This window comes from Uloborus diversus, chromosome 5 (genome assembly GCF_026930045.1).
Source record: "Uloborus diversus isolate 005 chromosome 5, Udiv.v.3.1, whole genome shotgun sequence".
Taxonomy (NCBI): Eukaryota; Metazoa; Arthropoda; class Arachnida; order Araneae; family Uloboridae; genus Uloborus; species Uloborus diversus.
This window is the reverse complement of record NC_072735.1, coordinates 164,893,078-164,905,262: the sequence shown is the minus strand read 5'-3', so window position 1 is coordinate 164,905,262 and position 12,185 is coordinate 164,893,078. Positions and strand designations below refer to the sequence as shown.

Here is a 12,185-nt window from a genome sequence, read left to right as displayed (position 1 = left end):
ATTCAAGACTTTACTTACAGCTTATTTAAACAACATTCAGCTCGGTTAAGGATGCAGGTATTTAATAAAATAGAGATTCCAATATTAATACAGTGGACGCCGGTTAATTGAATCAATGGTTAATTGAATCAACCGCTTTAATGAATCAAATCATCAAAAACAGAATAAAATCCAACTTTATTAAATTAGCTGCTTTATTGAATCAGCCACTTTACGGAACCAAAACTGTTTAGAACAAACGTGATTCATATAAGCGGCGGCCACTGTAGTCAATTTACTTCAGAATTGTCCTATTCATCATGACTTTTAAAGCCACAATATGGAGGCCCACCTGTCAATTAATCCTTCTATGGGATGCGAAAAAAAAACCCCTTAAACTTTTAAAGAAAACTTAATCTTAAACTTCAGCAAGTGAAGATTTGTGCCGTATTTTCTAGGATGTAATCCAAAGACAGCATGTATTTGTATTCTTTACGTTTAGCATCTTATTTTTTAGCATTTCTAGGAGCTCATTTAGATTTTATGATGAATCCAATGTCGTTTTATCTTGCAGACTATTTTTAAGATTTTTAATTTGTGTTGCAGACTGCTGGAAGAAATTCTGCAACCAGGATGAAGGGTTTAAAAATTATAATTGACCAATACTAAGAAAAACTATTTTCAAGAATGCACTTATACAAAGCAGATTGCAAAAGTAAAATAAATAATTGCATTTCTTTTAAACTTAAATTATTATTGTTATTATTTTCAAAATGATAAAATCACTGAAAACAAGAATGACAAAAGAGTTTAAATTTTAATCTCATTCTAGATTATCAAAATAATGTGATAGCTCTGATGACTACACGATGAAAATCTTTATAGTTTATATTTATCTGATTTCATAATACTGGAAAATCAAAAAATTCAACTCACATCATAGACATTTCCAACCTCATGATCAGGACTTGGAGCAAAAGCTTGATTCACATACAGAAACTTAAATCAGAGAAACAAATGAACATGAATTCACAAAATATCTAGACATTTTTATTGTATTACATTTGACCATTTTAAAATCTTACAATGCTATAAACTTATCAACATCACTGGTTAAAGAAAAAAAAAGTGAACTAAACTGAAAATGTAAAAGAAATAAAATTAAAAAAAAAAAACATTTCAAAATAAGACTTTAATGATAAGAAAAATTCATTTTACGGCATTTTCTGTCTTTCAGATGACCTTTATCAAATCACTAACTCTCAAGAAGTCCAAACATGGAAATCCCTCTTTTATTTAAGGGTAAAGTGCAGCTTTTTGATTAAAAGGTAACAAATCCGTACTCTGCACGTTTTATTTTAAACAAAAGGGGACATATCCTGAAAGAATCTGTAGCACGAAGACTTTTAGATCCAAAGGAACACATGTCCAAAATGCTCAAATTTTAATCCACTACTTTTAGGTTCATGTACTTCGATAAGAGAATATGAGAAGGTGAAATATTAGGGTTTTGGTGAAATTGGAATTTTCAACATTCAGGTTTTCGTTCAAAAGGGCACATATCCAAAATTAAGATAACGATATCTCCTTGTTTTTTTTTACACAAACATTTTATACTCTGGGCCATGATTTGCTGTGATTTTGTGTTCAATTCTGTAAACAGAAAAGTTGAGAAAACTATTTTGCTCTTACCCTAATTTGTTTTTCTCACCTCCTGAACATTTTTGGAAAATGGATATGTTCCCTTTTGATAAATTAGTCCTCAGATGCCGAAGAAAGCCTAAGTAATGGCAATTAAAATCTCTCGGAGAAAAAATTAAAGTTTAATGTAAAATGAAAATTAGTTTTCTAAAATTGAATGAGGATGAATGCAGAAAAATACTGATAATTCGACACTAAAAGACAAAACGCTTGTGGCAGGATGAAATTATGTGAAATTATTGTTTTAAGAAATTTTGAATAAAAATTTAGCATTGAACTTACAACAGAGGCAGTGCTCTCCAGTTTCATGTACTGTTTCAAAAATCCCATGATGTTTGCTAGAGGAGTATCTTTATCCACAGTCCATTTCTTAATTTTTATTATTGGTGCATTTCCTGTTGGCTTCAGCCATATAGTCACTGAAAGCAAATTAAAAGATTATACAATTTTATCAGATTACAGAGCAAGAGATTAATATTTCAAACATTTATTCAAGAACATACCAACTCGATTGGAATGATTATAATAAGAGAGATAAAACAATTTTGCTCTCTGTAAAAAAAAAAAAAAAAAAGAACAATAGCAACCCCTCTACCCAATGCTGTAGTTGAGGGGAAAGGTGATGTCATCCTCTGAAATGTTTGTTTGTTTTTTTTTTTTGAATTGTAAAAATAATGCAAGTTGGTTTCAAATCAGTTTCTTATGGGGGGTCTCCTCAACCACAAAGGTGAGTTCCCAAAAACATTTTCCCCAACTACAACATTGCCTCTATCAAAGTAAAACAATTGAGCTCTAGGATAGGTAACAGGTGCATTTAATTAAAGAGCACATTCAATAAATTAAAACCATAGGCAGTAGGTTCTACAAAATTAACACAGTATAGTGCAATAGTAGCTCTAACTAAAAGCCCACTTCAATACAACATTTGAGTTCTAGAATACTGAATAAGTTTTAACTATTTGTTAAAAAGATTTAGATATAATTTTAAATCGACAAAATTAAAATTTAAAAAAATATTATTTTTTTTCCCTTGAACAGTATGTTCTTAAAGTAATTCTTCATGAAAGGGACTAGATTGCTTAAAATGTTTTTTAATGCTTTCAACTTGAATATTACTTAAAAAAGAATTCTTTTTCGGAAGACTTCTATAACACTGCAACACATAATTCACCAGCAACAATATTGGCATATCTTAAATTTTGAAAAAAGAATCATTCACTTAAAATCTGAATTTTATGCTCTCTCTTGCCACAAAGCTGGTTTACATAAATGGCATGTTGTGGCATACAAACAATGCAATCAATAATGGCAAATCATTAAAAATTCACTGTTTAGAAGAAAAGGTTTTAAATTTTAAATATGCAATATTGATTTAGACTAGCAAAACCAATCCATAAACCATACACATTATGAGCATATTGTAGATTAGAGTAGTATCATTATCTAGTAAAAAGTATCATGTTAAAAGTTCAAAACCTTGAACCTTTCCAATGCTTTTTTTTAATTAAGCACTTTTATTATATTTGTCTGATTGTCATGGATAAATCTGAATCCTGGTTTTGCTTATATCTCTGCAACTAGACGACTTAGAGACTTAAGGATTTCACTAAATGATTTGCTTAATCTTAAGGTACAACTTAGCGTTGAAAAATTAAAATTCTAGAACAAAATTATTATTTCAGTTAGGATGGAAAACAGCAAATTTCATGTAATTTCTCTATTAAATGTTTAAATATAAACGCACTGTTACAAATTTTGTTGCTTTGCAACAGTAATGTTAAAAGCAATCATAATGAAAATTTGGAATCAAGTCTTCTCTGAAGCAGGCATAAAATTAGCAAGCATAAATTCTAGAGAGGAACAAGGATTAAATTTTAATGCCAACTGCTTAAAGTTTTAGACAGGTATATAGTTTTTTCCCTTTTAGTACCGAGCATTTATATGAACAAATAAGGGGAGTTTTGTGAGGGTAAAATTATTCTATTTCTGAAATACATTTACACTAAAAAGGATAAAATAACAGAATTTTTTTAAAAAAATACTAAGCACTTTTCATAATGCACTCAAAAGGACGAAATAACTTTTCTGGATCAGAAAGGACTATTTAAGAATTCCTATGGTTTTTGAAAATTCCAAGAAAATGACACCACAAACAAAGAAAAGTGCAATTCTAGTCATTTCAAACCGAACTTTCCCAATAAGAAAAATATGCATGTTTCAACACTCAAAGTTATGATAGAAAGCTAGATAATAATAAGAAATTCTCTTCATGACTTGAGCCGCACTTTTCTTCGTTTGTGGTGTCACTTTCTTGGACTTTTTGAAAACTATAGGAATTCTTAAATTGTCCTTTCAGGGGCCCTGTATTCAATCGAGTTGCATCACAATGGACCGCGTATCAAATTAAAGTAAAAGTCATTTCCTCCTTCTTAGGCTTTGTTTTTTTTTATTTTTATTTCTTCCGTAGGTTTTGCATAAATCACTCAAAGACGAGCTGTTAGACATACCAATGATTTTGTCCATTCCAAGTTGGGATAATGTGCATTGTTATTGCCGGTAAAGAGCGAAAATCTCAGTACAATGCTACTTCTACAGCACTAGGTAGAGGGCTTAATCTGCATGGGAGCTCAGTTCTAGTACATGGCTTTTTTAGCGAATTTTTAAACATGAGACAAAATGTACAACTGTTTACGCAGCACAGATATAAGTTCTGAAGAATAAGTGCTCCTGCACTTATTTTGTTAGAAATTAAGCCCTGAATAGATAACATTTTAAATTTAAACACGTTTAAAAACCAAATCATCTCGACATAACGACAGGAATATAAAAAAATAATAATAAGGAACTATAGCTCAGCTTTAAAAGAAATAGTGAAAAAAATTGCATTTTATGTATTCTTTTATAACTTAACTCATAATACTGGAAAGCACCACGTCAAGTCCATCTGAAATGAGGCTTGCAAATCTTTGAGTATCTATAATGATACTAAGAACCAGGGGTTATGTGTGTATATTTTTAAAAGGCTTAAAAGACACAACAATGTAAATGAAGAGGTTCAAAAAAGTAAAGGGGATCTCGCTTAGTCAAAAAAAAATCTTGTTCGATTGTCATGAACAGTTATGAAAAAGAAATTTCTTAAATTATTGTTCATAGAAAACGAAATATTTTCTTTACATTTTATGTGAAATAAATTTATATCTATACTATTAAATCTGTGCACATATGCGTAACCCTATCTCCTTCAGATTGTCTAGGTCTATCAGGTCAATACCATTAGATACAGGACATCCGAGAAGACATTCTGCCCTGTATCACTCCTCTAAACGTTAAGGGGCCGGAGATATGAATTGATAAAAAAACATTAAAATCATCAATTGACACTCGTTGCAGGCAGTGAACAAAGCAACAGGGGGCGGAGGCCCCAAGTTTTTCATTAAGAACCAGGTTGCTTAGATGAATTAAAAAATAATGTTCTTAATAAGTTTTTGGCACAAAACTTCTTTTTTGTACTGGTCTAAGTGTCATATAACGTGGTTTAACACAAGAAGCAATTTTCTATAAACTCATTACAACTGTGTTACACATAGTTTACCAAAACATACTTGCACCATCGACAATATTTCTATGCAAGAAAAGTTAATAAAAAATGCTGATGAGGTCAAGAACTAAAAATTCATTTATGGCGTTTTGTTCTATTTTAACAAGTGTACAGAAGCAGGGCCAGAAGGAAGGGGGTGACTTATAGGGTTCAAACCCCTTCCGAAATTTTTTATCCAAAGAAATACTTTAAAATATTTGTTTTATTTATTTTTTGGTGACAAAAATAATATTGTTGTTATTATTTCAATTTTATTTGGGCAATAAAATTAGTATGAGTGAAAAATTGTACAAACTCATTTTGTGTTTATAGTAGTTATTGAGAAATTTATTTATTATGTAACAATATGGCGTTTTGTAAGAACAGCCCCTCCTTCCATTTAGATAAATCTATTGTAAAAAAAATCAATAGAATACACATTGAAACCAAATTTGATAGACAATATAAATGTTTAAAAAAATATGTTTGGTAGAACCCCCTCTGAAACAAAAGTATGATTATGGCCCTGCACAGAAGCCAAGTTCACACAAGCAGGGTGGCGACAGGAACTGGAAAAAAAAGTTCCCCGACTTCCCTGATTAAGTTCAACAAATTTCCCTGATTTACGTTATTAATGATAATGGTTTCCTTTCTTTGCCCTACCTGAAAAGCATTGCATATTAAATAAAATGCAGTGTTTCGAACAGTTTTAGTTGTTAATTCAAAATATATTTTGAAAAGATGCTCCTTTTTTTTTTGGTAAAAATAGTGTATTAAATTATCGACAGAGAAATAGTGTAGGAAATCTAAAACAAATACTTTACTTCCAGGAACCACTTAACATAAGAATTCTAAGAAATTATTAAAACCACTCTTAAAGAAATATTTAATCATGATACAATTAAAACATTTAAATGGAAATAATCTTGAACTGAATTTTCAAGCAGTATAATTGTTGCTGCATGAATAACAAGTGATAGTTAAAGTATAGAAGTAATGTAGTTTTACTTACGTAAATAATACTGCCGCGTGCAGGTAAACGGCAGTATCTGCAGAAATTAGTTTTCGAGATATTTAAAGAAATGTGTGGTGGATTCAATACTAACAATAGGAAAATGTTGGAATTAGAAGTTTTTTTCGCGCTCTTTTTCAGCAGAAATCAAATAAGCGAGCATGTACAATAAAGATAACGTACAATAGATGACAAAAATGCAAAAAAAAAAATAAAAAAATATGCAGTTACTGCCCTTTACTTTCACACGGCAGAATAGACATATTTATGTAAAAGAAATTGAAATCTTTCAACAACCAGTCATATTGAGCTATTCTTTAATCAAGAACTTAGGTTTTAATGAATGAATACAGCATTTTAACTATTAAAAAATAATAAAAATATTTATTTATGTACACAACTCAATTTCAAATGATTTCATCAGTTGTCGAAAAAACCTTAGATTACTTTTTATTTTAGTAACAAACAACATTGAAATTCAAAAACGATTATTAATTTCAAAATGTATATGGTTTTAAAATAAAAGAGTTTTAAAGTGTGAAAAAAAAACCCCTTTGTGTAATCTGAAGTGACAGCAAATGATATCATGGCAAAAAAAAAAAAAAAAAAAAAAAAATTGATTTTCAGTCAAAATTTAATTTTAGCAATTAAATTTTAAAACACCAAGTGATAACTTTTAAGCTTTTTTCAGCATTAATTTAAAAAACAAAGATTTTTTTCTTGAAGTCGTGATAACAGTATGCTAATTACTTCAAGACAATGAGTAAAGCCAAGGGAGCAAAGTCATTAATGACGGCTTCTTCTTTGCCTGTAGTGTTGTTTATTTTACATAGCTTGGAATGCTTGGAAGGAAAATTCAAACAAGGTAAAATAAACAACGTTACAGACACAGAAGCAATCTTAGGAAGCTCATCCTAAGATTGAATACTTTGACCTTGAGGAAAAAAGATGCACAAATATGCGGCACTGTATAATCGCACCTCATTAATTTTACTTTTTTAAAACATAAAATTGGCAGAAAATTGGTAGGGAATCAAAGTACTTCATTTTCCAAAGAAAAAATTTTTTTTTTCTTCATTTGATCAATTTTCCCTGAATTTTTGATATTTTTTCAAAATTCCCTGATATTTCCTTGATTTTTCCCTCAGTGATAAAGTTCCCTGACTTTTCCCTGATCTGTCGCCACCCTGACAAGTCTTCCGAATCAATCCTGCTGGGGGTTGGGTGCTGTATTAGGAATTCCTCAGTTCCTGGTCTGGATCAAAAACAAAAGAGCTATCTTCAGGGCCCCATCCAACTGGTTTAACCATCTATAATGGTAGGTAAAGAAGACCTTGGATCATAGTGTAGTGTCGCTCTACATAGTTTAACAAGCAAGCCCTTATATTGCAAGCAATTTTTTTTTTTTTAAGAATATTTTTTTCTCTAATTTCAAGACAATCCTAGGATTTAAATAGTATCCAACAATGACCCTTTGTCCTGCTCTTCTGTAAATAATAAAAAAAGCTCAGCAATACCTTCCATTCTAAAAAAATTAAACTATTTAATCATATCACATCCGACTCTTTGAGGCTAATATTAATCATAATCTAAATTTGTAAGCCCACTAAATAACCCAGTATTATTCTTTTTTTGAACCCTTTCTAAGAAGCTACTAATCATTCTTAAGATAAGGATATCAAAACTGAGCAGCATACTCCATTTGAGAACTCAAAAAACTTACATAGAGTTACAGATAAATCCAAACATTCTGTTAAGATAAATACCTTTGTGCTGACAAAAAGACATCCGATAAAAGCGAATGTTTTTTCATCCATAAGCTCATTACTTTTTTCATTGAAAAAGGTGTTCCCTGTAACGCCGAAACATGTGTCTGCAGTAATCTGCGAATTTGTGCATTTCTGACGTTATTTCTTACTCATTCTGTCGATTGTTACACGCTATGCTACATTGTTGGCTGTTTGGATGTTATTTTCATGACCAGAGTTCAAATGAGGTATTTGTCATTTCCCAACATTTATCTCACTTTACTACCTACAGTAAACTCCCAATTATCCACGACCTTTTAGACTTTCAATTTTTTTTTATGGCAATGAATAATTTGAATGTAGATAAATGCACACATTTTAACTAAAGTACAAAACGTATTTTTAGGCATCCTATTTTTTTATTCCCCCTCTCTTTAACGAGATCATACTTTCCATGGTCACCGAAATCTGACTAGTTGAACCTGATTTTTAGATCTTCACTACTTACTGCTTTAGATTGACACTATTTACCGATTTTTTTTTAGATCCATCCCACTTATTGAACCTTAAACCTACACTACTTACGCACATAAACGAGTGACTGCACCAGTCTTGAAAAAATTCTCTCCCCTTCCCCTGTGCATTTTTGATGTATTTAAGCTCGATTAATCTGTTGCAGATAATCTGACAGCACGATTTGCTTGCATTTGTGTGTAATCTGTTTGCAATAATGAACAATCCTTTTTTAGCTCTTACATACACTTTTTATTGTCAACGATTTTCATAACGTTAAAATCATCAGCAAAGATTCATTGTGGCAATGTATGATGGATTTGGCTATAGCTTATATTTGGCCATACATAGCCTGACAAACTGATTCATGTGCCCCGTCGTTGTTCAGTGGGAATGGAATAGCCAATTTGCCATTAAAATTTATCGTAAAGAGTGGGATATTCCATTATCCGGGACCAAAATAACAAAATACAACCAATTGATACCCTAAAAATTTACTCCAATAAGCAGGTTCAACTGTATATGATTGAACCTTCCAAAACAACTTATCTTCATTCAATGTCGTGAATGATTGTAGCAAATTTAAAGCCAAATTGATATAAAAAACATAATAAGCATAACAATTCTTGGTTTGTAATTTTCTTTCTTTCCCATGTGATTCAGAAAAAAAAAATAAATATAGTACTTAAATTTTACATTTCTTCTGGATCTCCAGATTAGTCTTCATTTGAAGCCATTTTCATTTCTCCAAAAAAAAAAAAAAAGAAATTTTTTCTCATGGCTTTTAAATTTCTGAAAATTTTACATCTCTAGAAGGGAGCTACCATATGATGGACATACTCCCTAGAAGTACACTTGAGTGCCAGAGATACGTTGCATATTATAACTTTTGACCTAACTGGGATGAACAGAGGAGACAGGTGTGAAGAAATAGCCAAGAGATTTTCTTTGTCAAACAATATACCACATGAATTCCTTCATTATCAGTTACTATTGAAAAATATTGCCAGAGCGGTTAAAAGTTGATATTTACTGAAAAGCTTCATAAACGTATATTTTCCAACACTGATCCAAATTGCTCAGCTAGCATTTATTTTTATGGAATTAAAACAAATCATAATACATTAAGAAACCCTTAGATCCAATGTTTTACATTGCAAGTTGAAGCTTTCATGTTTATGTATGCTTCTTCAAAGGTATTTCAGTTTTGGAGGATTTTTTTAAAACTAAGTTTTACGATTACAACTGAATTTTCATTTCAAAAGTTTTAAAATAATTTATTGTTTGTAGTTTGAATTATGTGTGTAAATGTATGGCACTCATTAATTCACAGGTTAATTAAAGGATAAAATTAGCAGTTGCCCCTGGCCACAGGACAACTAAATGAATAAAATGGCGATCAAAAATCAAGCCACGATAAAGGATAGAATATTGATCTGGAAAAAGTACAAAAGGCAATAATTGATAAAATATTTTTCCCTAAAATCTAGATGTGGCCTGCATGAACTAAATTATCCATAATGTTATTCATTATATTAAGATTGTTAGTATCACCAAACTGGAAAAGAAAAAAAAATCGTTTAGTACTACTCGGAGCAGAAACGAAATGGCCACTATTTCAAAACAGTGATCAACTAATGAAATGGTTACTACTGGAGACTGAAGAACTGTACCAGTATTGCCCTTTGACTATTAAGGCTCTTTCCTCGTTAAATCAACAAAATGGGGAGCAATTTTTTTAAAAAGCATTTAGGGCATCAGCATGTCTTTATTATGGCCCTATAATTTGGCTTAAACCTCTGCCCCTTTGGTTTTAACTATTATTATTTTTAGATGTGGGGGGAAACAGTAATATTACTAATGCAAAAAGTTAATGGTTGAGAAAGCATTTTGTTACATTAATTGTAAATTATTTTAATCCATTTAGTTGCCAAACAAAAGATTATAAGGACTAGAATAAAATAAAAATGAATTTTGTTATAATAATGTTTAATTTCTTCTAATACATGAAAAATACATTAACATTTTATTTGTTGATGTAGAATACATATGAAACAAGTTATTGAATAAGTTTTACTTTTTAATTCATCCGTTCGTTAAAAACTAATTACACATGAAAGTGGATGCATTGATTAATATTTTTATTTGTAAAAAAACTTAACTCCCAAGATTTACTTGCCAAACTAATTAATAGGATTTTAATAAACATTTAGTGACTTTTGGGATTTCTAAGCAATGTTTCCATTACTTAACCACCTCCCCCCCCCCCTAAAAAAAAGAGAGAGAGAGAGAGAAAAAACATTACACATAGTTTTAGTTACTATTTATAATTTTTAAAAAAAGGGGGAGGAAATTCTGAAAATGATAAACTAACTAGTTAAAAGTTAAGAACAAACTTTAATCCTTTGAAAAAATTTTTAAACAAGATTAGTGGCAAGAAATAGTGTCTTTGTTAAAAAAACACTGAGTCATAAGTTAACAAGTATTAAAAATTAGATGTAACACAAAATTTAAAAGTCATCAACTTTGAAAAATTACAAATAAATAAGTAGGCACAAAAAGCCAAAAACAAGTTAAATTCTAAAATGAAGCATTCACCCATTACTAAGTAGGAAAATGTTTCAATTTTTAATATCATTCATTGAAAGTCACAAGGTATCATGTCATAATTTTTGAAAACATTTATGGCAGTACTAAAGTCAATGATAAAAATGCATATTTGACCTATGAGACTTCAAACATGGTGGCATGAAGAAATAAATAGGAAAAAACATACATGAGTAATGCTTTGTCAGGTACAGTTTGATGAAAACAAAACAGCATTTGCAACACAGCACACTAAATTAAAAAAAAAAGTCTCATTATATAATGTTATAAATACAAGGAGACTTTTGGTCTAAGAAAACGAGAAGGAAGCACAACATGAATATAAATAGATTTCACACACAAATACATGCAAAAGTACATGAACACTAGGCTTTACTGTGGTTACTATCAATTAAATATGATAACATTTCCATCAGTTCATTATGTCTTCGTGCTTGAAGGGCCTCTCGTTTTTTCTCTAATTCTTTCCACTCACACCATGTTTTATCCAACCAGGACAGGAGTTCTGATTTGTTATTATCTACTTTTATCTTTTTCTCCTCAAAGCTCTTCTTTTGGCTAATTGCGCTAGAAGTCGAGGACCTGGCAGTTTGACCTTTGCCGTGAGAAAATGAGAAAGGCGAGACTTCTACTGTCATTTTTACAGGTTCTTCGTTTTTAAAACACTGAAAAGAAGCAGGGTGTTCATATAAATCCATTAAACGCTTGAAAAAGGCACATTTCTTCTTATCTTTATGCGTTTTGTTATACATCATGGTTTTGTTGAAAGCTGATGACAAAACGTTCCATTTCTTTTCAAGTTCACTTGGTAGAACTTTGTGTCCAAGCCTTTTCATAAGGGCAGACATATTACCCCAAATAGGGCCTTTCCGAAAATTTGAGTTTTTATGGCTTCCTTGATATTCTTTAAGCAAATCCAAAAACTGCATAGTAATCAAACTATTCCAATGAACTAAAAAGAAGAGAAAATATTATTTTTAAAAGATAGTAAATAAATAAATATCAGTACACAGCTAGTACTACTTGTAATGTACTTTTTTTTTTAATT

At 30.6% G+C, this 12,185-nt stretch overlaps 1 protein-coding gene across 1 annotated transcript in view; it reads right to left on the bottom strand.

Annotated features, from left to right (window-relative positions):
* The window catches only part of LOC129222030 (autophagy protein 12-like), a 32,413-nt gene that overhangs the window by 6,169 nt on the left and 14,059 nt on the right, over window positions 1–12,185 (bottom strand). The window contains exons 2-3 of the mRNA XM_054856447.1: window positions 1,963–2,099; window positions 916–978 (exon numbers count right to left, since the gene is read on the bottom strand). Of these exons, the coding sequence (XP_054712422.1) occupies window positions 916–978; window positions 1,963–2,099 (200 nt within the window). The remainder of the gene's footprint in view (window positions 1–915; window positions 979–1,962; window positions 2,100–12,185) is intronic.